The sequence below is a fragment of the Zootoca vivipara genome, chromosome 2 (assembly GCF_965207765.1).
Source record: "Zootoca vivipara chromosome 2, rZooViv2.hap1.1, whole genome shotgun sequence".
NCBI lineage: Eukaryota > Metazoa > Chordata > Lepidosauria > Squamata > Lacertidae > Zootoca > Zootoca vivipara.
Window position 1 is genome coordinate 79,857,481 of NC_142584.1, and position 26,712 is coordinate 79,884,192.

The 26,712-nt window shown below is 41.0% G+C and overlaps 1 protein-coding gene across 1 annotated transcript in view; it reads right to left on the reverse strand.

Moving 5' to 3' along the window:
• Positions 1 to 26,712, reverse strand: part of ERC2 (ELKS/RAB6-interacting/CAST family member 2) — a 391,348-nt gene that overhangs the window by 211,360 nt on the left and 153,276 nt on the right. Inside the window, exon 6 of the mRNA XM_060271028.2 lies at positions 25,347 to 25,514. Coding sequence (XP_060127011.1) covers positions 25,347 to 25,514 — 168 coding nt within the window. The remainder of the gene's footprint in view (positions 1 to 25,346; positions 25,515 to 26,712) is intronic.

The following is a 26,712-nucleotide window of genomic DNA, read 5'->3' on the forward strand; positions in this document are numbered from 1 at the left end:
CTGTTCATAGCTGTTGGGCCCCAGAAGGCTGGTGAAGCAGGTAGGCCTCCTTACTTACCTGAAGTGGTGGGGCTGAAGGCAGGTTGGCCTTGCCTTGGCAAGGTTGGTTCACCTACTGTTTGTTATGAGCAATCAATCAGTATCCTACACCAGTTTCCCCCCACTGCAGATCTGCTGTGTTCAAGCAAATACATGTGACCCAGTTCACCCAATCTGGGGCCTGGCCTCTTTATTTCTGTGTGGTCACAATATTCAAACAAATATTATAGTCACTAGTCTACCTCCCCACCCCCACTACAGCACAGACTTTAGTCTAAAACATGGTTTCATCAGACATATTAGGGATAGGCAAGCTATCTTGAGGCACTTTCTAATTTACTAGTAATCAGAGCCCCATTTTCAATTGTTGCATGAGTGCAAAAAATTGTCAAGACTAGCCACGCACTATGTTCGCAACTTCTGTCTCCAAGTATTTTCTTGGCAGAATTTTCTACACAGAATGGCAGACCTGATGCGGAGTTCATGCTTGATTTCAAAGTTACAATATTAGAGAAGAAGGCTTTCGAATCAGGAGATTGTTTCATAAACCTGAAATTCTGAAACAATTGCTAACTTTTTTTATCAACTGAGAACCTCTGCCTTGATCAGCAATGGAACAAGCAGAAAACTAGCCAGTGAAACTGTTCCAGGCAGGGAACGGGGACAGCTTCAACTCTGACATTTCTTCATGGCAGGTAATTATTTAAGGCAAAGGAACCTGGCAAAAGTGGGAACTTTAATGAAACTATTTCTAGCTTGTTGATTTTTACAAATATCAAAGGTCTATGATTGTCGCCTCTTCCCATTGTAAAGGGGCCACTGACCGTCAGGTCCAGTTGTGCCCGACTCTGGGGTTGCGGCGCTCATCTCGCTCTATAGGCCGAGGGAGCAGGCGTTTGTCCGCAGACAGCTTCCGGGTCATGCAGCGCACGGAAACGACGTTTACCTTCCCGCCAGAGTGGTCCCTATTTATCTACTTGCACTTTGATGTGCTTTCGAACTGCTAGGTGGGCAGGAGCTGGGACCGAGGAACGGGAGCTCACCCCGTTGCAGGGAATCGAACCACCGACCTTCTGATCAGCAAGCCCTAGACTCTGTGGTTTAACCCACAGCGCCACCTGGGTCCCATCTTCCCATTATAACTACTGCTAATAACCACTTTGTTAAGAAGAAGCAGAAATGCACTTTTATTTTACTATTTCTATTAGCTATCTTGGCTAATATGGGTTCTGCTTTGGTGTAATAGCTCCTCGGAAGCCAAATGTGCCACTCCAAATGGTCAGTTTATCTGTCCTTCCCACATCCAGCATGGACCCTTCCTTAGTTTTCCTAACGGGAGCCAGTCCAAATATTCGTCTAAGCCCGTAATGTGGGGCAATCTAGGGGCCATATTTTTAGATCCAAATGGAATCTGGGGGGAGGGGGGAGAGACTACTCTTGGGCACTAATCTTGAAATCACTGGGACAGCACAGCTTCTATTCTCTCCAATGGTCTTTCCCCAGGAGCAGCACGACCCTGTCTACGTTAGTCAGCTAATAGTAAGAACAATGCAAGAGTTGATGGTGGGGTTTATGCTATCCCCCTCAGGCATAACCTTGTGACTGGAGCCTGCTTTTTTTTTTTTTTTTGGTATTTTATCATCTTGAAAGAGGCTGTCAGAACACTCAACTGCACCTCATGGGGAGAGATTGGGGGAAGTAGTATAATAGAAGAAAAAGGGCATTCCAGGAAACAAGTCTTTGAGCTGATGAATAACATAGCTCTTGGGTTACTGATTCATGTGGCATTAGGACAGGCCTTCAAGTGAGTTTATGCTTTTGTTTCATTGCAACACGGCCAACAATCTCTGGTACAAACCTGCCTCTACATAAGCTATGCACAGCCAGAGTTAGTAGCAGTGCTATGGAACTCATGAACGAGATGAGCAGCTAGCATCCTAGCAGCATCCAGGGAAAATAGGACGCAATGATATCACTCTCTCCATTTAGCTTCAGCACTTTCATCACTGCCCTGCTGACCAGCAATCAGTTAAGCACTAATGAAAACACAACTCCCAGCTTGATGTGTATGCATATACATTTCCCACAGAGACTATAATAAAGATCCTCAGCACCGCAGGATTGACTTCAGCCCTGTTCAAAGACACTGCCAAAAGTGAGGTCAGCAAACTGTTGGAGATGAAGCTCTGAATTTTGCATGAGAGCAATGTGATACGACAATTCAGTCCATCACTTGCAATGTCTAAACACACACCCAATCATGTTAATTTCAGGGACATGCTGGAACAAATGTCAGGGCTCACGATTGTAGAAGCTGCTGACGATGAAAGGAAACAGACACTCTTGACTGTATTTCAATGCCCAGTAAAACATTATCATTTGTATCTAATTTCCCAAACATTCACGTACACAAGGGTCATCTTGGGTACTACACTACTTTACAGTACTACGTACCTGTTCCTGGCACTCTTAAAACGTTGGATTCCTAAATGGTACAGTTATATTGGGTTTTTTTGTGCCAAAGTATAAACTTGGTCTTGTAAATCTGGTGGGGGGCAGGACTACAAACCTCCCAAGTGGTGGTTTTTTAATACAAAAAAGTTTCCAAAGTGTTTTATTGTTCTTATTTAAAAAAAACCTTCAGCATTTTGAGAACTTTTGTGTGCACATAGTGAAAGCAGCTTCTACTTGCCCTTTGAAAACAAATGTGCCAGAAGCAACAGCTTTAACTGGGGAGAACTGGGGAGCCTTGAAGAACCTTCCCCCACCAAGAGCATCCAATCAACCCTGGACTGCACATATACTCTGCCCTGAACTGTATATAAAGATTAACAATATATAGTGTAATAAATTAACACAAAAATGGTTGGGGGGGGGGATGAAATTGAGACTGAGGTTGTAAGTTTATGGTACAAAAGCATGTCCTAGTAACTTTTAATCTTTTAATCATGTCCTAGCTTTTAATCTTTAAGAAATGAGTGTATTTTAATATTTCTGTTGGAAGCCACCCAGAGTGGCTGGGGAAACCCAGCCAGATGGGTGGGGTATAAATATATTATTATTATTATTATTATTATTATTATTATTATTATTATTATTACAAATACCAGCTGACTGTTGTGCTAGCCAAGGGGAAAACGTAATCTCCACTCTCTTCTACCTTTTGAGACAAGCACATCAAATAACTGTCTTTATGCCAAATTAAAAATGTTTTTACTCAGCTTTGCAAGCAAGAATATCCAACAAAAATAGGAGAAATTTGAAAGTGCTCTCAAAGATGCTCCCTAGATGCTGACTGCAGGCAGATGGTGAAAGCATCCTTACGCCTGTAGTGAACATAAGCAGTGCATATCTCTATTTCTGTTTCGTTTTATAGCTAGCTTTCTTGTGATGTTGTGGTCCTTGTACAATACTCTACAGTTATCCCAAAATGAACTCAGCCACTGGCAATATTGTCTACTGATAACAGCTGAACAGCTGCTTCCAACTCGAGATACAAAGGAAAGTCAGCGTCTGGTGCCAGCCAGCTATAAAAACCTGACAGCAAGCTATCCTGAGCAAATGGTTCTCCAAAGAAGTGAGCTGAAGAAGTGAGCAAGGGTTATCAAGAGATCAGAAATGTTTGCAGCCAAAGAAGTGAATCACTCAGCTGAGATGTGCCAGCTGGATCTTCAGTTTCACAACTGATAAACGTAACAAACTAGCAGGCCTGGAGAAATGGGAACTGACAGATGAAAATTGTTCAAAGATAAACATGAATGGAGAACAGGAAATTGCCAAAGAAAAGAGTCATCCAAAAATACTCTGCTTTTTGATAACTAAACCTGATGACTTAGTGTGACCATAAGATATATACAGGGAAAAGTACAAACCGAGAGTTTTTACATAATTTTCCTCTGTGCATGCAAGAAAGGTGAAAGTTTTGTACTTTGAGCAAAAACTCCCAGGTCCTAATCTTTCAGAAAATATTACGAAATCATAGTAAGCTTTTAAAATAGATGTCACATGTCAGCATTATGTTTATAAACTGCAAAAGCAATTCCAATTTTCCGTATAACAGGGAGCAATAGAATGTATTGCTGGCTACCAACGTTTCCTGCAGAAACTCCCAGCAATCAGCAACACCTTTTGTTGCTAATCTGTTGCAGAACCAACACACATAATGAGTAGGTACATGCATAGATTCCTAAGAAGAAAACTACTGATGCAAAGGATAAAAAACTGAGAGGCATCAGAGCCTGTCAGAGCTTCTTGATGTGCTGCCCAAGTAAATTGTTGCTGTCTCTCGCTTTTAAGGGAAATTATTACATAACTGATAATGAAGAATAAGGTTGAGCAGGCCTCCTTCACACATCACACTTTTTCAAGGTTTACAACCAATGTGTTTAGGAGTACATTTAAAAATTAAAGGGTGGCATTAGGCAAGCAAGAGCACTTCTGCTTATACAAGGCGGGACAATTTATTTTCACTCCCCTACCAATTCCATCCTCAAGAACTATGTTTTCAGGGTCATGGCTTATAGAGAATAAGTGAAAGCCAGATGTCCAGCCTTGTATGACTTCCACTTGCCTAATGCCACCATTGGATACAACCCAGAATACTGAATGTAGCAATTGTTTTTATATGAAAACAACATGTATCATAGCTACTCTTATCAGGGATTGGCTGCAGCTATCTGCTGAGGGTACAGCAAATGTCAAACCTGGGTTTCTTGCACCCCACATTTCCTTAAAAGACATAGCATGCATCCTTCATGCCATGACATGGCCCAACAATGGCTATGATCCTCTTCCACTGCCAGAGCATTATGCTTCAGATGACCAGATGCTGGGAGTCGCAAGTCAGCAGGGGGCTGTTGTGCTCATGTCCAATTTGCAGGCATCCCACAGGCATATGTTTGGCCAATGGGGGGGGAGGATATTGGACTTGATGGACCTGATCCATTTATTTAGGTAATTTATATACCACTTTATATTTCAAAGAAAATCTCTAAGTGGTTTATTATATCCTAAAACCATTACACAGAAATGAGAACATATGAATGAATAATGCACGTTCCTGGATGTGTAGTACATGGGTAGGCAACCTAAGGCCCGGGGGCTGGATTCGGCCCAATCACCCTCTAAATCTGGCCTGCGGACAGTCCAGGAATCAGCATGTTTTTACATGAGTAGAATATTTCATTTTATTTAAAATGCATCTCTGGGTTATTTGTGGGGCATAGGAATTCGTCGTCCCCCCCCAAAGAAAAATATAGTCGTCCCTGGTCTGAGGGACAGTGGACCAGCCCCCTGCTGAAAAGGTTTGCTGACCCCTATTAGGAGGCTTGATTGACACATAATACCTGGGGGGGGGATACTTCTTCTTTTTGCCCTTTAAGCCTCTTTTTGTTGCTGTCGCTGGTCACCATTAACAAAAACCCTTGTGGCTGAGCAAAGGCACGTCCCTTCAAGTGGGTGATACCTACTCTGTCCCAACAAAATATCAAACGAGATTAATCAAGGAGGCTCTTGCTGCAAGAGCTGAATCATACAAGCCCCAGCAAGAGAGAGAGATTCATGACTGAGAACACAGCTCTCTAGCCACTGCATCAGAATGGCTCCACTCCATAGTGGACTTACCGCATAGTGGTTTCAACCATTAGAGGGAGAAATAGGAATGGTATGAAGGCACATAATGCATCAACTATGTGGATGAATCTAGGCAGCTCTGGGTCCAGACACTTACTGGAAAATTTAAGAACCTTATCCATGCCACCTTTCATGATGGAAGAAAGTTGGGTATTAACGCAAATAATGAAGTAGTTCGTTGAAAAATATGAACCACCTGAAAGTGCCATCAGATGAAACTAAGAGAGAAATTTGGAAGCATTTCACCAATACTACGTTGCTTTTTCACTTTCTGCCCAATACCACTGTGTTACTAGATAACTTATTGAATTAGTACAGTACGGCATTTTACATATGGCTGCACCACATTATGTAACCTACGTCTGCTCACTTATACTCTGATCCTGAATTCTATATTTGACAGAAATATGATACTATAATGAGGTGTTCTCATTATTTAATTAAAAGCTCCATTTTGAGTAAAGGCTACCTAATTAGGTCATTTCTCAGCAGTGTAATGGCTGTGAAGGCATTCCGTTAATCAATTGTGGGTCCTAAATAATTCAAAATACAGAAAGTGGATTGTCCACGTTATCTTTCTCCAACTGGTATGATGCAAAATTCAGATGGTAAAATATCTAATTGCTTTTTCCCCCCTGGAGTTACTACCTCACAAAAAAGTCTAATTGCAGTGTTTTTCATACCATGCAAGCACAATATAAATGCCAAGCTTGTGCTCTCAGGAAATTGCACTAGTTCTAGAAAAATATCCTGCTGTACTTGTCTCGAATAAGTGACAACTGATGTTTGGTTCCAATCCCATGAAGGAAAAGGAATACTTGAAAACAAGGCATGGCCCAGGAATCATTCTGTTCTTCCAGAACACTCCAGTATTCCCCAATAAAATCTACTGACACGTAAAGGAATGTAGATAGTATCACACAAGTAAGATTATGAGTTTTTCCACATGCCATGATAGCATATGAAAATATGCTATCAGTGCTAAGGCAGAAATTCTTCTCTTACAAGGAATGACAGCTGTCACTCACATGGATACCATCTATCTACACCAGCAGTTATCAGATCTTGGCACTGTTAGCTACCGCAGTAAGTTCTACAGCTCGGAAGAAAGTCTCACTGTATTAAATCAGGCTTGCTCACAAGAAAATCTGAATACAATTGCAGCATTAAGAATAGAATTGCTATTTAAATATATATGTACCATACTTTTTACACTTTAACTTGCAGAGCAATGTATCAATGATTGTATTCACTTTAAGGGTTATATTTTTCCTGAGGAAAAAAATCAGAAGCAAATTTAGCACTTGGTCCATCCTCCCTCCACCCCATCATCTCACCATGTTTGTTTTACACATATATTATTATTATTATTATTATTATTATTATTATTATTATTATTTAAAAAATCAGCTTCTGATCCATAGCCAGTTTTGTGGTGTGTTTATATGCTGTGAATGTCTGTGGCCATAAAATTATTGAACATTATATATTTACCAGCTGCTTTCTTCTTTTTAAATTAGTGCAGTTTGAAAAAGAAAACACTTTCCCCAATTATAAAATATAACCTTGCCCAAAGCAGTGTGGGCATGTTGCAAGGCTGACTGGAGCAAGAGGCCATGAAGAAAAACTACTTAACTCTTTTCTCTATGGTCCTTGACCAGCTCAGATTCAATTTCCCTGAGCTGCACAGAAAAGATATGGGCAGCTTGGTAAGAGAGATTTTGAGCTGGCAAAAAACAGAACAGAAAAGAGTTAACACATTCTTCCTCCACACAGATTACAAAGGATGATTTGGGTTAAAACAAAACAAAACTAGAAACATTTATTTTTTGTCATTGTTGGTTTAGTGATATGCTCCTCAAATCCTTTACCCTCCCTTCATCCCTTATTGACTGCTTGTATTTTGTATGGCTTCTAGGTGCAAGAATGTGTTCATTTCTGTTTTCCTTGGGCAAAACTTCCATTTTCTGAAGTCTTCTTACCTCTAACAGTTTCCTTGACAATGCTCATTAACCACAATGGCATCCTTGTGGACTTTGTGGTGTCTTTCCATATCTGCACTGTAATTTCTAGCTAAGTTTCTATTATCTCCAAGCTTTTTACAAATTTTCGTATTTGACTTCCTTGACATTCCCTTTCAAAATGGGATTCAAAATGGCCTTAACAGATTGGAGAACTGGGCCCAAACTAACAAAATGAATTTCAATAGGGACACATGTAAAGTTCGGCACTTAGGCAGGAAGAACCAGCTGCATAAATATAAGGCGGGAGACACTTGACTGGCCAGTAGTACACGTGAAAAGGATCTAGGGGCAGTGCTTCTTTTTCTTTAAAAATGTCTAGGGGTACTCTCATTTTCCTACTCATATTGAAATACTGCCCCGCAATGAGACCAAACTTAGATTCACAAAATGTTTAGGGATAGACGTACCCCTGCATCGTCGTCCCCAGAAAAAAGCAGTGTCTGGGGGTCTTAGTAGATTATAAGGTCAACATGCGTCTACAGTATGATGCAGCAGCATAAAAAGCTAACACTATTCTGTGGCTGCATTCAGAGAAGTAAAGGTAAAGGTAAAGGACCCCTGGATGGTTAGGTCCAGTCAAATTCAACTATGAGGTGCAGCGCTCACCTCCGCTTTCAGGCCGAGGGAGCTGGCGTTTGTCTGCAGACAGCTTTTCAGCTCATGTGGCCAGCATGACTAAACCATTTCTGGTGCACAGAGCACTGTGACAAATGCCAGAGTGCCTAGAAATGCTGTTTACCTTCCCACCTATTTATAAATAGTGGTACCTATTTATGTACTCACCCTGGTATGCTTTCGAACTGCTAGGTTGGCAGGAGCTGGGACAAAGCAACAGGAACTCACCCCATCATGCGGATTTGAACAGCTGATCTTACAATTGGAAAGCCCCAGAGGCTCAGTGGTTTAGACCACAGCACCACCCACGTCCTCGCTATCCACAGAGGTATAGTGTCCCGATCAGGGGAAGTAAGCTGTAACTCCAAAGCCATGAATCTGAATAGTCATCTCCCCAAACTACCCTTTGGTACTGTGCCAGCTTATAACTATCCTAACACCCCATTTATGTGGCCAGTACAGGAGGGTACCATAGTCAATGACATCAAAGACACTTAGAGGTTCGATGAGAACCAACTTGGTCACATGTCTTACTCCTAACATAGGTCATCCATTAGGGTAACAACGGTGGTATCCATGCCACAACTGGGTCTAAAACCCATTGAAATGATACAGTGATACCTCGACTTACGAACGACTCGACAACCGAATTTTTCGACTTATGAATGGGGGTAATGGCCGCGCGCTTACGAATGTCTCAACATCCAAAAGAAAACCGTGGAGGTTTTAGATAGGGATTTTTCGACTTATGAATTTTTAGATAGGGTTGCTTCGACTTACGAATTTTTCCGTTTTCAATGCATTCCTATGGGAAATCGTGTTTCCAATTGCATTTTTTGACTCACGATTTTTTTGACCTACGAAGATGCCTTCGGAACAGATTAACTTCGTAAATCGACGCACCACTGTATACCACAAGAGTTGTGTACATCTTTCTGTAGAACTAGCAGTATTACACTCCTTAACTGATTTATATACATAAATATAAGTATGAATGACTCTATGCAGCACTGTAGAAATAACCAGGAGACAAGTAATTTACAGCAGGAGTAAATGCAATGTGAAGGCAGATTTACTAAAACGGTGACATAAAAGACCCTGGATATGAAAACTTATTTCCCAATCACTGAAAGGTGACATTAATGCAAGAGTCTTATAAATCTGCCATTAAAGTAATGTTGAATATATAAAAACAAAACAAATACCATTCCTGTTCTGTTTTCCTTTTCATGGAAAGCATTCTCAGAATAATCTTATTTCCAGGCACAGATTACTCTGCACATGGGTGAATTTCAGCTCCTTGCTCTAATCTTTCCAAAAGATTGCAAAACTGAAGGTTCATTTCACAGAACTGGACAATGCTAGCATACAGAAGGAGTCTTAATAGTAAGTCTTCCAGAGATTAACTGCCTGGGGTCCTGCACTATGCAAATTTAATTACATTTATCATCACATACTTAACAGTATCATAATATCATCACAGACCGAAACAGAAAACAGAAGAGCTGTTTTCTGGACTTGATAAAGTTAAAGGTGATATGCTGAGAAACTGCTAACATTTATGCCTACAGTAGTCACTTCAGTGGCTTTCACTAAATAAGAATAGCAGGGATCCAGATTCTAGACATTGGCAAATATCACCCTGCTAACTTAAATTACAGAAAATTGCAATTTGCAGGCTGGAGAATGTGGTAAACATGATAGGAATAATTCTTGTAAAAAGAAACACATCTAATGAACAGCAATGGCTTAAAAATCCATGTCACCCACTGTTTTTCTACACTTGCACTGCATACATAGGAAAATATCCCAGTTTTCAAAGGATACTTTTTTGTCACAAGCTTATGCGAGAACTGTTAATTAGAATCCAGAGAGTTGGAAGGGGGTCCAGAGTGGTGGGGGAGACCCAGCCAGATGGGCACGGTATAAAAAATAAATTATTATTATTATTATTATTATTATTATTATTATTATTATTATTATTATTACTGGAAGGGACCACAAAGATGCTCTAGTGCAACCTTCTGCAATGCTTTTGCCCAACTTGTGCTTACTATCTTTTTTCCAATTAAGACAATCAAGGCAAAGCTAGAACACTACATCCCATAAACAGCAAAAACAAAACAAGGAGGGAGAGGCAGCAGTTCTTAGCAGCCCCTGGAGCTGAGATAAGGATGCCCCTGAGCTTCAGTACTAGGCATTCCAGAGCATTGTTCTTCTCCCTGAAATATTCAAAATCAGTTTGCAATATACCATAATGGGCTAAAAGTCTTTCCTCTAATTTTGACAGAAAATTAGTTTTACATGACTTCTGGATTTTTCTTTGAAGCAGGTCAGTGTTCAGCCAAGTGAAACTAATTGTATATTATGTGAAAAGTTCTGGAGATTTTTCTTTGAGTCTTTAGAAACAGATGTTTAATTATGACACTGTAACAAACATCTCTGAATTGCTTAATTTACACCACTTAAAGGCTTAAAGATGCCTAAATATGCCATTCAAAATGCAGCATTTTTTCTTCAATTAATTTTCTGAAAGTTTACAAAATTTGTACTAATTCTCTGTAACTAGATATGTTCTGGATCTAGTCTCAGAGAATCTGTATAGAATACACATTTGAAACATCTTTAAAACTAAGCAAAAACATCTTTCTACTATGCTGCAAGGCAAATGATTTTTAGATGTTTTGCATTTTTATGCTAAATAGAGCAGCTGCAATTGATAAAATGCAATCAAGCTAATTCAAGTCAATCAAGTCCAGGAGGTTTTCAACCCTTGTTTAAATATGCTCTCGGCTCTCATATTCATTTTTTAAATATTTCACCATACATAGTGAGGAGTTTTGTTGGTTTTAAGCTGTGATGATTCAACCCAAGCCTTCTGTATTGGGCCAATGTTTTTTTCCTCACTGTACTCCTCAAATTAAGTAAACCAATCTTGAGTCAAGGCCAATTCGCACTTCATGCAATAGACTTGTTTGTCATGTTGAGCGCCATCAAGTGTCATGGAGAGCTGAATGCAAGCTATGGTTACACACCAAGGAACTTGTCAGCAACAACTTCCCAGCCCATAGCCATCTATTGCCACTACTGCAGATAGGCATTTCCATTTCTTTCTTTTTTTAAAAAAATATATATTACTTTTTCATTAATAACACTCCAATATGGGCCGCATGGCATTTCCATTTCATACTCCATGATGTTCACCAGAAATAACACAGGATAAGCAAGGCAAATGTGTCTCCTTCACATCTAGGTACAATGCAAATCTATACCTGTGGTACCCAAGTGAAGAGGCAAATCTTTCATAATAATCTCTCTGTGGCCAATGCCTGATTGACAGCAGTGCCTTTCTTGAGATCTATTAAGGTATGTCCACTTGGCAGGTGCCCACACACTTCACTTGGCAATTAAATACATGATAGGCCACCCCTAAGGGGTATCTACTACTTGACTTGCTTGGACTCTTAGCTCATCCTCAGCATCTTGCACTGGGTTACAATCAAAGGCTAAATAATCTGACAGACAAAATATATGCCACAAATGTTCAATAAAAGCAGTATCATAATACCAGACAATTCAAACACATGCCTCTTTCCATTCCTGACTAAACCTGTCCACTATAAACCTGCTCAGATAACATACTCTTATAATTTTCTAGGGCATCCTCAGGTTACAGCTTTGGTTGAGAAGATAAGGCTGAGCCAGTACCAGGAATACCTACTTTTAAAAGCCCACATGTGTCAGAATTATTAGAATTTTGTTTGCTGTTAAGATTTAGGTACTGTTTATTTGGTCATGTACAGACAGCTACATAATAAAAGCAATGGTCAGCAGTACTACTCTGTTTTTCCGGCTTCGCACTAACAATATAGCCTTAGTGATATCCTGCATTCTGAAAAATTGCCTGAACATTCAGATACCACTTAACATAGAGTTGCCATATGTCCAGATTTTCCCAGACATATCTGGGATTCAAAGAACAAAAATAGTGTCCGGGGTGAGTGTTAAAAAGTCAAAATGTCCAGAGGGGTTTTGTTTGGGATGAAAAAAGCATATGTGTTTTGGGAGCCCTAGAGGCGGAAGCAGCCGCTTCTTTTCCTGCCAAAGAGCAAGGCTGTCACTAGCCAAGCACTTGCGGGTTGGGGGGTGGCGGGTTGTGTGTGTGCAGTGGAGTAGAGATAGGTGGGGAGTGTGGACACAACTACCCCTGCCCGCCCCGTCCCCTAGGTTCCTCACCCAGCACCACTCTCTCCGGGTGCATAGCTCCAAGCTCCCCTGAGCCAGGAAGCTCAGCATCTCTCTGTGAGCCCTGCCACCCGTTTCATGGCGAGGGAAGTTCTGGCTGAATCTCTGCCACTGCCAATGCTGTGAGGGTTGCAGCAGAGGCAGAGGGTGGGGCACTTCCCCACTGTAGTGTAGTTAGGGAGGGGAGGGGAGGTCTAAGCTCCATCACGCAGGACTGACTGGCTGACCTCCGGTCCTTTCACCTGAGGAGAGCCCCTCAGACAGCAACACACACCTTTTCTGCCGAGTTTGCATGGGTGAGTGAGGGAAGGGCGGCGAGGGGCAGGGGCCGCACCTCACCTCAGCCCACCAGGCACAGCCTCTCTTTCCCTACCTCAGTACAGTGGAACATCATGTTACGTACCATCCTCCTTGCGAACGCTGCGGGTTACGAGCTCCACTAACCCGGAAGCAGATGCCCCTAGTTGTGAACTTTACCCCGGGATACGAGCGGAAGTTGCGCGCCAGCAGCAAGAGGAGCCATTAGCGAAAGCGCACCTCGTGTTACGAGCGCTTTTGGGTTACAAACGGACCTCCGGAATGAATTAAGTTCGCAACCGGAGGTACCACTATATTCAGTATTCAGTATCATTAATATATAATTATTGCATTAACATGATAATACACATCTAAAGATAATGAAAATAGAACTACATAAACATAAAGGTAAAGGTAAAGGGACCCCTGACCATTAGGTCCAGTCGTGACCGACTCTGGGGTTGCGTGCTCATCTCGCATTATTGGCCGAGGGAGCCGGCGTATAGCTTCCAGGTCATGTGGCCAGCATGACAAAGCCACTTCTGGCAAACCAGAGCAGCACATGGAAACGCCGTTTACCTTCCCGCTGTAGTGGTTCCTATTTGTCTACTTGCATTTTTTATGTGCTTTCGAACTGCTAGGTTGGCAGGAGCTGGGACCAAGCAACGGGAGCTCACCCCGTCACAGGGATTCGAACTGCTGACCTTCTGATCAGCAAGCCCTAGACTCTATGGTTTAACCCACAGCACCAACATATTCAATGTTAATTAGCTTTTGATGGCTGGCATTTAGTGTTTTGGGAGAGGGCTGCTATATTTTATCAACAATTAATGTATTTCATAGAGATAGGGAGTGGCAGGGTTTAAAGCAGTATGCACAAAGTTTTTTCATCCCTTCACAGCACTTGGGGAGTCGAAGAGGAGAGCTGATAACCTTATTCAAATATCTAAGGGGTTGCCACATGGGGGATGGAGCAAACTTGTTTTCTCCTGCTCCAGAGTCTAGGACCCAAACCAATGGATTCAAGTTACAAGAAAAGAGATTCAAACTAAACATCAGGAATAACTTTTTGACAGTAAGAGCTGTTTGACAGTGGAACAGACTCCCATGAGAGGTGGTGGACTCCTCTTCCTTAGAAGTTTTTAAGCAGAGGTTGGATGGCCATCTGTCATGTATGATCTAGTTGAGATTCCTGCATTGCAGGTGGCTGAACTAGATTACCCTCAGGGTCCAAGTCTACAATTCTGAGATTCTGTGATTCACTCTTGAAACTCTGGGACCTTTTGGAGCAGTTTCTGCTATTAGAGTGAGAAACTGATGGAAAAGGAAAAGAAAAAATAGAGATGCTCTGGTGCTGCGTATGTATAGACACCCAGGATTCTATGGATCCCAGTATAGCATATTGTTTTGGTTGGGGGTGGCGTGGTTGGGTGTTGCATAACACTGTTCTCAAATTCAAGCATTTGGTGTGAGGCAGGGTACAAAATAAAACAAAAAGCGAAAAAGAATAAGTTGTCCTGGTAATGCGTGTTTTATATTTCCATTAACGTTTGCATTTATAAATGATGCAAAACTGCTTCAACATAAACATATGTTTGCAACTGTTTTCTTCAATTAGGGTTTTATCTTCAAATAAATTATGAACATGATCCAAGGCTGTTTTCTACGTAAGCTGCTTGGTCTTTCCCATTTTGCTACTGATCCTCAGTATAGCTGATCTTGTAAAATAGGGCAGGAGGGGAAAACACAAAGTGGCTTTTATGGATACAGAGCAGCTGTTGTGCTCCTAAGACACTGGCATATGCTTCAGAGAAAGAGATGAGAAAAAAAATTATCTTCTCAGTGTATCACTGGCCCATGGGTTGTAGATTATCCCAGCCAAGTATGGTAACTGTATATGAGCACGCATCTTGCTACTGCCAGCCTTATAACGAGACAGGCAAGCAGAGGGGGAAATGCAGTCCAGGGATATCTGGTGAGAGGCAGGAGACCTATGGGAACTGCTTCCTTGGTATAGCAAATTGTAAAGGTTTTCCACCACCGGAAAGGGACACTTGTGGATCTGTCCCTATACTTCCTATCAAAAATATTCATCCACCCATGTTCAAGTGGACAGGGAAGAAGCTCAGAGTGGGAAACACTGTTAAATGTTTTAATTTTTTAACTCATTGAAGCTCTTAACTTTTGAATAAAAATAAGCATGCAGTCATTTCATGGGTATGTCATAGAATCATAGATTTGTAGAGTTGGAAGGGACCCTGAGGATCATCTAGTCCAACCCCCTGCAATGCAGAAATATGCAGCTGACCCATACGGGGATCAAACCTGCAACCTTGGAGTCAGCACCACGCTCTATCCGACTGAGCTAGCCACTTGGACAGTGTTTTCATATTCAGGTGTTGAACAAAATATTTAGATTTGGCTCTTACTAGAATTTCAATAGAAAGTTATCAATAGATAAAAGAGAGGCATTTGATAAATCTTATACAACGAGGATAGGCAACATATTGCAGAAGAAAATATCAAAGTGGCCAATGCTGAATCAGTTATTTTGTTACAAACTAATTCTTCCCATACCACAAACAAAATTAGCCTACATTTCAAAGAGACTTGACAATTCCTTATAGAACAGATTCAGTAAGGGTTAATTAGGAGTTTGCCTTTGAAGAATTTCTATACCGTTCATTTGTAATAGAACTATTATTTTAATAAAGAGGCTGCCCATTAACTTGTGTCTCCTTTCAAGAAACACTGCTTTAACAAATACAGTATCTTTAATAAGGTGTTACCGTGCACAGTAGCAGATTAGTACAACTTCTTCTCAAGTACACAACCACAACTTTCATGGCTCACCATGTTCAACAACTGAAATTCCTCCCTGCAGCAACTAAAAACTAAGAAAATTGTTCCCGTATGTCAGTGCCAGCTATTCCATTTACTAGAGCCTTGAGGCTGCCTAACTAAACAACAACTCCAGCTCGTCATAGCGAAGTAGTAAAGTAGCTTATCCATATCCGAAAAGTACCCTTTGCCTTTACTCATTTTTCCTCTCTTGAAGTACACAGTTACTGTTGATATATTCACATAGCCCAGTTTGATTCAACTCCCCCAAAAACTCTCTGTGTTGGCACAAGTACAAAATAAAGAATTCTACACTAATTACAAATCCCACGAGCTTGCTAGAGCTTTTAGTAATGTATTCAAATGTGCCTATGGGCCAAATAACATTGCCCCAGGAGAACAGCAATTGATCTATTGTTGTTGTTTTCCCTCTATGAGATGGTGGGGGACTGTTTATTGATTGTGGAAGTGGTGGTGTGACTAGGGAAATTTCCTGCTGCCCTTGCAGTTTCTCCAATCTAAATCCCACCTAGCTGCCATTTGTATTGCAATGGGGTGCACATTTAACTGTGGAATCCAGCCATGACACAGACGCTTGAATTTCCCCATAGTAAATAGCACGTTGAGAAATTTAGATTGGGAAGATGGCACATTGCTTCTCCCACTCTCAACAACAAAGAAACTACATCATGAAAAAATAATGAATTGTTTATTTCTTCTATTTACATCAATCTGTTCCGCAAAAATTCAGATTGGTGTTTTAACTCGCAAAACTCATGAAAGGTAAAGTAGACCGAGGTTGTCCAAGGGTGTTTCATGACTATGCAGGAATTCCAACCTGGGTTTCTCACATTCATAACCAATGTTTCAGTGCCTGCTCTATGTCTACAAAACCATAAGGTTTCTAAGGTAGATAGAAAATAAAATTAATAAAGCCCAAGGTTCCCAGGCTGCTAAATTTTGCATCCAGTATTCATATATGTTCTTGTACGCTGCAATTGCAAAAATGTAAAATGCACGTTGTCCTGCAAGTAGCTTATACTAAAGAACAGATCCTTCCAACTAAACAGTTGTTGAGGCAAGAAGATAGATAGCTTAAAAGGATGAAATGGAAGTTCTCTGGTGTATGCTTACTCAAAAAAATTGCTACAGTAACAAGTTAGGTTTGACATCTGTCTTAGAAGATTTGTCTACTTCTGACATCCTTACTTGGAAGCCACCCAGAGTGGCTGGGGAAACCCAGCCAGATGAGTGGGGTATAAATAATAATAATAATAAAATAATAATAATAATAATAATAATAATAATAAATTATTTTTAACACAATATTATCAACACAATATTATCAACATTTAATATTGGAACACAATATTATCAACATTTAAGAATTTCATCATGGTTTTAACATGCTGCATTGTTTTATCATTTGTTGTTTACCTCCCTGGGTTCCTTTGGGACGGGGAGGGGAAGGATTGGTGAATATTTTTGTGCACACTTTTTGGTTAGAGAACTGCATTATAATATTCAGGGAGGTGAACATTTTGAAGGGTAGGCTGGCTGCTTTTCAGTTACTTTATTGGTCAGGAAGTGTGAATTATGTGGTGGGGAGGCATTTCCCACATTCCTACGCTCCACACAACTGCAGAAACATTTAGATAGCTTTCCATACCATTAGCCAGATCACATTGAAATCATCTATGCTAATGGTACTTCTCCTGAGGGGAAGGCCCCTGGAGTAACCACTTACTACCCAATCCCACCTGACACCCATATGAATCCAATGTAGAAGTTTCCACAACTGCATTGAACCAAGACTACAAACATGTGATTTATGGAAGCAAAACACACCTCTGTGAGGCCATCTGAGTCAGCCCTTTGTTTGCTCGAGTGACAGTTGTAAATGGTCAGACAAATTAACTGTGACTAGGATTAAAACAAAGCACATTGATGCTTTGTTCCAAGGCCAATTTCCTCCTAAAATAGTCAAGATGCAGTGCAGGACAGGGAACTTGTGCCTACTATGGTTGGGAAGAAGTGTGTTTCCCAGGCAGACAATATGAAGGCAACCCTGTTTAGGGAAGTTTTTATTGTCTAATGTTTTCTTGTGCTTTTAATATTCTGTTGGGAGCCACCCAGAGTGGCTGGGGAAACCCAGCCAGATGGGTGGGGTAATAATAATAATAATAATAATAATAATAATAATAATAATAATAATAATAATAGTTGTTGTTATTATTATTATACAAACTGCCATCCTGAGAGCAATATATAAAAAGATAAGATAAGATAAGATATCTTTATTGTCATTGTCCCCTTGCGGGAACAACGAAATTACTCGGTTGCTACATCCACTCAGATAAAGCATTGTGCATAATCCAAAATTACAAAACCTAATTAAAAACAGTAAATATAATACAAATAATAAGTAAAATAAGATGACTTCAAAGTCCAGGCTTTCCATTTAAGGCCAAAATCGCTCTAGAGAAGAAACTGTTCCTGAGACGGCGCATTCTTGCCTGCATAGTTCTATATCTCCGTCCCGATGGCAGGAGCTGAAAGAAATGGTGACCAGGGTGCGTTGGATCTCTTGATATGTCTAGTGCTTTTCTATGGCACCTGGTGGTGTAGATTTGTTCTAAGGTGGAGAGTGAGCAGCCAATAATGCTCTCTGCTGTTTTAATAATTCTACACAGCCCTGCTCTGTCCTGAGAAGTACAGCTTCCGTACCACACACATAAACCGTACGTGAGCACGCTCTGTATGGCACAGTGATAGAAGGCAAGCAGCAGCTTTTGTGGAAGATGGTTTTTCCTTCAAATTCTCAAAAAATACAGTCTCTGCTGTGCCTTCTTCACATAAGTTTTGAATTTTTGGATGAGGGGTTGCTCATACTTAAGTCTTGCTTTTTAAAAGCTTGATGCAGAAGAAGGAAGGAGCTGGAGGAGACCTGAACAGGATGAAGCAAGCAAGAAAAAACTCTGGGATTTTATTTTGAGGGGCTTGAGGCGAAATAAGTGTTTGGGGTGTCAATTAATTAACTAGGAGTATCTGGCTGGAAAAGTATGTTTGATCTATGAAAAAAGCGGAAGATGAAACTTCAATAAACTTGAGTAAAGAAATAATTTCCAATCCATCCTTTGAGAAAATTAATTGAATGTGTGTGTGACACACTCTGTCAGTATTCTACAACCATTCTCTTGGAGCTTAAGCAGAATGCCATCTGTGTGTGGTAATTGTACCAGACCACCTTGAACCAAGCCCAGTAGGATATTGGCAGCTGGTGTAGATGTTTTAGCAGAGGTGTTGCATGCTGTCTGCTTCCCTCAGCATCATAGCTGCTGTATTCTACACCAGCTAGAGCAGGCATCCCCAAACTTCGGCCCTCCAGATGTTTTGGACTACAATCCCCATCATCCCTGACCACTGGTCCTGTTAGCTAGGGATCATGGGAGTTGTAGGCCAAAACATCTGGAGGGCCGCAGTTTGGGGATGCCTGAGCTAGAGCTTCCAGACCAGCCCCAAAGGCAGTAGGAATTCCATTGCAGTCAGGGCCACCTTTAGCATATGCGCTGCTGGGGTGCAAAGATCCACCCAGTGCCCCCACTGGGCAAGAGGCCCCATCAGCTAAAATGGTGCTTCAGGTTTTAGAACAGTTTCAGGTTAAGAACGGACCTCCGGAACGAATTAAGTTCTTAACCAGAGGTACCACTGTACATTGTTTTGGTTTCCCGATTGTCTCCTTTTTAAAATTTCCCCATCAACATGGCCTCACACTATGTACTGATTACATGGTGATTTTTAATTAAAGAAACAAATTATTGGTAGAGTAGCGGATTTTCAACTTTTCATCTTTTCATGTCTTACATTTTTCAAACTTTCTTGAAGGTCGCAAACATAAGCAGAGTCCAACTCCTAGGTATAATTATGTTTCCATAGACCAGGCGTCCCCAAACTGCGGCCCTCCAGATGTTTTGGCCATGATCCCTAGCTAACAGGACCAGTGGTCAGGGATGATGGGAATTGTAGCCCAAAACATCTGGAGGGCTGAAGTTTGGGGATGCCTGCCATAGACCATGACTAACTCTCATAGTTGCCTTACTGTAGCTTACCACTTAAAACAATTTATACAGTAATGTATATAGTTCTTTCATAGTACTCTCAAAGGCTACCAAGGTGCACGTCACAAGTTGAGCTGCAGTTAATTCAAAACAGTCATTATCCTTCTGTTTCTAGAGGTAGGATTTCCTTATCATTAAGCCGTGTCTCTCTATGGAATAAATCAGCATGCTTTTGACTTCATCCACCTCTCTTCCTCGTGAATTTACTGCCTTGCAACTTCCTTCTTTCAGTCACAAGCATGCCTGTAATTAACATTAAGGGACACGGGTTGCGCTGTGGTCTAAACCACAGAGCCTAGGGCTTGCCAATCGGAAGGCTGGCGGTTCGAATCCCCGTGACGGAGTGAGCTCCCCTTGCTCGGTCCCAGCTCCTGCCCACCTAGCAGTTCGAAAGCACGTCAAAGTGCAAGTACGGTAGATAAATAGGTACTGCTCCGGCTGGAAGGTAAACAGCATTTCCGTGCACTGCTCTGGTTCACCAGAAGTGGCTTAGTTATGCTGGCCACATGACCCTGAAGCTGTCTGTGGACAAACACCGGCTCCCTCGGCCTATAGAGCAAGATGAGCGCTGCACCCCAGAGTTATCCGCGACTAGACCTAATGGTCAGGGGTACCTCTATCTAATTAACACTCTATCTCTTTCTCTCAAAAGTGACAGATGTCACACACATAGTGGGAACGGCAAGATTGCAATGACAAGAAAATATGATGAGGAAGTTGTCATGACAACAGCATGACTGGTATTTGTCTGTCTAGCACGACCTACAAGTTCAATCAAAATAATTCCAGGTACATACTAGTGTATATCAGACGACTCCATGAAAACCTATCATTTAAGTCTATGCTTCTGAATAATCCTTTTCACTCGTACAAAGACCCTCCTTTGAGCCTCAATATGTCACCTATGGAGGAATTGTGGGATTATGTTTCAAAATGTATGGTGTTTGCTTCAATACAAAAGCTTGTGTTTTAGATGGGGAGAGGTAACTAATTAGCAATACCAATGATCTTGGCAAAAGCGGCATCACTACAAACTAAAATAAATATTGATTTAAATTATAATTAATATCAACACTTTTATACAGAGGAATATACTCAAAAGTGTATAGTGCATATGGTTGGTTTTCAGTTTGCTGCAGGGGATGTGGGGATGATTCACACATGCATGAATATCAAATATTCAACACTTCACGACTTACAGTACCTTTCAGTGGAGGCATTTCACAGATTATGTTGTATTTAAGAAATAACATCAGATGCTGGGAAATATTTGTCTGTAGTGTTTTTTCCATGATAGCTGTTTATCAAAGGCAAACCTGAAATCATTTATAGCCCAGTCAGGTCAGGTCAGGTCAGGGCAAACCTTCTTTATGCCGGTTATTTAAAACCAAAATATTCATAAATGAAAAGGACAGGGAATAAAATGCTTCATTGACTACGCAAATGCATTTGACTGTGTCGACCACAGCAAACTATGGCAAGTACTTAAATAAATGGGAGTGCCTGATCATCTCATGTATAAAAATGTCCTTATCAGCCTCCATGCCTTAGGGATGATTCACACATGCATGAATATCAAATATTCAACACTTCGTGACTTACAGTACCTTTCAGTCTCTATGTGGGACAAGAAGCTACAGTTAGAACTGGACATGGAACAATTGATTGGTTCAAAATTGGGAAGGGAGTACGACAAGGCTGTATATTGTCTCCCTGCTTATTTAACTTACAGTATATGCAGAATTCATCATGTGAAAAGCTGGACTGGATGAATCCCAAACCGGAATTAAGATTGCTGGAAGAAATATCAACAACCTCAGATATGCTGATGACACAACCTTGATGGCAGAAAGTGAGGAGGAATTAAAGAACCTTTTAATGAGGGTGAAAGAGGAGAGCGCAAAATATGGTCTGAAGCTCAACATCAAAAAAACCTAAGATCATGGCCACTGGTCCTATCACCTCCTGGCAAATAGAAGTGGAAGAAATGGAGGCAGTGAGAGATTTTACTTTCTTGGGTTCCATGATCACTGCAGATGGTGACAGCAGTCACGAAATTAAAAGACGCCTGCTTCTTGGGAGAAAAGCAATGACAAACCTAGACAGCATCTTAAAAAGCAGAGACATCACCTTGCCGACAAAGGTCCGTATAGTTAAAGCTATGGTTTTCCCAGTAGTGATGTATGGAAGTGAGAGCTGGACCATAAAGAAGGTTGATCGCCGAAGAATTGATGCTTTTTAATTATGGTGCTGGAGGAGACTCTTGAGAGTGCCATGGGCTGCAGGAAGATCAAACCTATCCAATCTGAAAAGGAAATCAGCCCTGAGTGCTCACTGGAAGGACAGATTGTGAAGCTGAGGCTCCAATACTTTGGCCACCTCATGAGAAGAGAAGACTCCCTGGAAAAGACCCTGATGTTGGGAAAGTCAGACCAAACTGCGGGAGGCATTGGAAGACAGGAGTGCCTGGCATGCTCTGGTCCATGGGGTGACGAAGAGTCGGACACGACTAAAAGACTAAACAACAACAACAACATGCCGATTCAAAGATGAAATTTGTTTCTGAAAATATACCCGTGGCTTCATGTGGCAAAAGAGATGGTGCAAAATTATTTTACAGAAAACAAAACAGGCATCTTCTTTGGGTTTTATGATCATTTACTAATAAAGATTCAGAAAACCAAGAAATTCCTCTACAAACACACTAGATTCAGCCATGTACTTGGTTTATGCTGGAGTTCTACTCTCCTCTGAAATAAGCACTAGTGAATTAAGCCTAAGTATCCTATTAACCTATTAGACATATGGAGGCTCTCATTTCCATCTGATCCCTCAGAAAAAGGTGCCTTTAATGTATTCAGTTCTGCTGCCAAAAAGCTCTTGCACATGAACAATTACAGCTAATTTTAACCAAATTGCTTCCTGCAAGAAGTGGACACCATTAAGAAACTTTCTCCATTTCCTTTTACAAAGAAGTCTTAAAGATAGAAAATAAAGAAAGCTCTTTGTGATGCTGTCTGATAAAATCATTAGTCTCACACTACTTACTTCAAAGCATAGGATGGCAATCACCTAGCCCTCCATGGAACACATAAAGGAGCATGCTGTGCTTCAAAGCTACATCAATTTATTAGGTCATTTAATTACTTAAGTGTGACTTAAATTGTTCAAAATGTAATATAAGTTGCTGTGCGTAGACTACAAACTTTTGCACTAGGCTTGGTTATCATAATACCAGGATTATTATGAAAATATTATGAATTATCAACAATATAATGTTGTTGATATTGCAATGATTCTTGTTATGAGTTAAGCAACACTGTGTTTCATCCAATTGTGTTCCTTCACTCATGGAGGGCTGTTGATCCAACAGTGGGATCTTTAAATGGAAGGGGAAGAGTCCCAAATTCACTCTAAGTCCCCTCTGCTTCTCCACTAAAATCTGCTTGAGAGGGTTGGAAGAGCTCTGGAATATCATGGCAGGTGCTGTCGGACAGGGGCCACAGGAGAAAGGGAGGATGTGCCAAAAAAAAGAAAAAAAACACTTCCCTCCCCTTCCATTCATAAAAGCTTTTGTTGGCGCAAACAGCCCTTTGTGAACAAAGGCATATAACTGGATAAAAGTTGTTTATAAAGAACATGTAGCTCAAAAACACATTTTTGTTTCATGTAATCGTGGAGTTCAAAGGTGTATCATCTGTCCAAACCACCAAAATCTACCACATCCAATAATATTTATTTATTTATTTATTTGTACCCCGCCCACCTGGCTGGGTTTCCCCAGCCACTCTGGGCGGCTTCCAACAAAAGATTAAAAATACATTAAAACATCAGTCATTAAAAACTTCCCTAAACAGGGCTGACTTCAGATATCTTCTAAACGTCAGATAGTTGTTTATTTCTTTGACATCTGATGGGAGGGCGTTCCAAAGGACCACTCTTATCTCATCATTTAACCCTTTGTATCAGGAGTTAATAGTTATACACAGCCTTTCTGCTAGGCATGATGCCAGGCCCTGACTTGAATAATGTCATATCTTAGAATAATATGAATCTTCAGAAAAGGCTTCAAACTTTAAAGTCTAAAGCAGGGATGGGCCCTCCAGATGTTGACGACTCCCAGCTCCCATCACCCTGATCACCAACCATGCTTGCTAGGACTGAGAAAAGTTAGAGTCCAGCGATCTCTGGAGGACCACAGGCTCCGTTTAAAGCATAGCAATTTAAATATTGCAGGCTTAAAGATAAGGCAACCTTGAAAGCTCAATTCTCTTTTGCCTTCATTATGAAGTTAAGAATAAGCCTACATTTTGAATTATGGATACAGTGGTACCTCGGGTTAAGAACTTAATTCGTTCTGGAGGTCCGTTCTTAACCTGAAACTTTTCTTAACCTAAGGTACCACTTTAGCTAATGGGGCCTCCTGCTGCCGCTGCGCCACCACTGCACTATTTCTGTTCTCATCCTGAAGCAAAGTTCTTAACCCGAGGTACTATTTCTGGGTTAGCGGAGTCTGTAACCTGAAGCGTCTGTAACCTGAGGTGCCACTGTATTATTCTCCAGTGGTGGTAGATTTATAATCTCTAGATTTTATTTACTATTCCTTTATTTGAAAGAGGATGTAGTATTATACACAACATGCAACAGAACATTCTCCTTCACCTAGTTAGGAAAAACTAAAAATGGGTTAAATACTGATGCGTTCATTTTATCAGGTGGGATTATGAGGGCCAAATGAGAGGAAATGCATACTACCAACATTTGTGTGTTTTTAAGGCTTTAATGCAGCCATGAGGAGTTACAAATTTGATTGTGGGGGCATTTTTCTTTAAAAAACTGCCTTCCTTATGTTACTTTTCCACCCTTGGGTATGAAAACCAATGAGTTCCACCTATCCTACCCCCCCCTTGGACTGTGGACACAGAGAGCAGAACAGTTAGCAACTCCTTCACCCCACCCCACAACAAATTTAGAGCTCGTTCACCTCACCATCCCATATTAGCTGCACTGCAATTTTTAAAAACTCAGGAGTAACTGCACATATCTCCCACATAACGTATCATTTGGCTCTAGCTTGCAGAGATCTGCAGTGTTCCCTTCACACATTTTCCCCTGACAGTCAAGTGATTATTTTCTTTATACAAATGTGTATATTGGTCTGAACTGTGTGCCAAATCCAAATGCACAACTAAGACAGCCTTGTAAAAGATAAATGGAAGCAACTGAACAAAATACTAGCAACAAGGGGAGGGATTAAATTCCAAAAATGCATACACTTATTGTGGGCTTCCTGCTAGAACCTTCCAATTCCAGCAAAGGGCCACCTGCTATCAAATCCAGAAGACAGTCCAAAAGTATTACGGGGCTGGTCTGGCACCAGCTAATAGCGCAAGCTATTGTACTACTTCGTAACCAATTTTTCAAAGGTCGGGTTTTGTCCTCTGCACAGATTTGTAACCAATACATCATTCTTAATTCTGACACACTCCATTAACTAAACATTTATACTGCATTAGATGCTAATAAAATACCTTACCTCGGTCTGAAGTATGGCAGCTCTCTGTTCTTTGGCAGTAAGTGACTCTTTAAGCACTTCAATGTGTTGCTTGCAATCTGAATTCTGATTGCTAAGGGTTTCAAGCTTAGTTTGTAAGGCAAGAAGTTCTGATTCTTTCTTTGAAAGTTCCTGCTTCAACTGGTCAATCTGCAGATATACATATATATGTATTAGTGGCAGTAGTAGTAGTACTAGTAGTAAGCACAACAATTTAATCCAGCAGCACCCCACACCACTTTGCTTCCTGAGTTCAGATAGTAAAATTCATCTACATATGCTCATATGCAATATAAAGTACATTTATTTATTTATTTCCACATGTGATTGATATTGCTGGACAAGCTTTGGACAGAAATGTAGGTGATTGCGAGCCACGTTGTCTAAACGTTACATTGCGTCATGAAAGCCACTTTGCCATGGATTCATCCCATAAGCACTAAGCCATCTTCTCCAATAGTGGGATTTGGTTTATCCCATGACATCACCTTGCCTACAAAGGTCCGTATAGTTAAAGCTATGGTTTTCCCAGTAGTGATGTATGGAAGTGAGAGCTGGACCATAAAGAAGGCTGATCGCCGAAGAATTGATGCTTTTGAATTATGGTGCTGGAGGAGACTCTTGAGAGTCCCGTGGACTGCAAGAAGATCAAACCTATCCATTCTTAAGGAAATCAGCCCTGAGTGCTCCCTGGAAGGACAGATCGTGAAGCTGAGGCTCCAATACTTTGGCCACCTCATGAGAAGAGAAGAATCCTTGGAAAAGACCCTGATGTTGGGAAAGATTGAGGGCACTAGGAGAAGGGGACGACAGAGGACGAGATGGTTGGACAGTGTTCTCGAAGCTACGAACATGAGTTTGACCAAACTGCGGGAGGCAGTGCAAGACAGGAGTGCCTGGCGTGCTATGGTCCAGGGGGTCACAAAGAGTTGGACACAACTAAACGACTAAACAACAACAACATAACTACAGTACAGAAGAGGAGAAAGAAAGATTTAAAACTGGAGTAGCAGCCAATAAAACCTGGATTTTGATCACAAGTTTACAATGCTCAGCCCACATGCTCCAGATTAATAAAAGTACGTTTATCACCTATAATATTGCAGAGTCACATGTTGCAAGAAAATATTTCTTGCAGGTCCCACTCTGCTTTGTTTCACTTCCCCATAAGATATCAATTCTTTTAGAATCAAATCCAAAAGGCATCTTACACAATTACAAATACTTGCACATGTTGAATATTTAAAGAATGCAAACACATCTTTCTCCATTAGATTTGTTATTCTAATTCAGGAATAGGAAACCTGTGTCCCATAATCTCTGACCTTTGGCCATGCTGGCTGGGGTT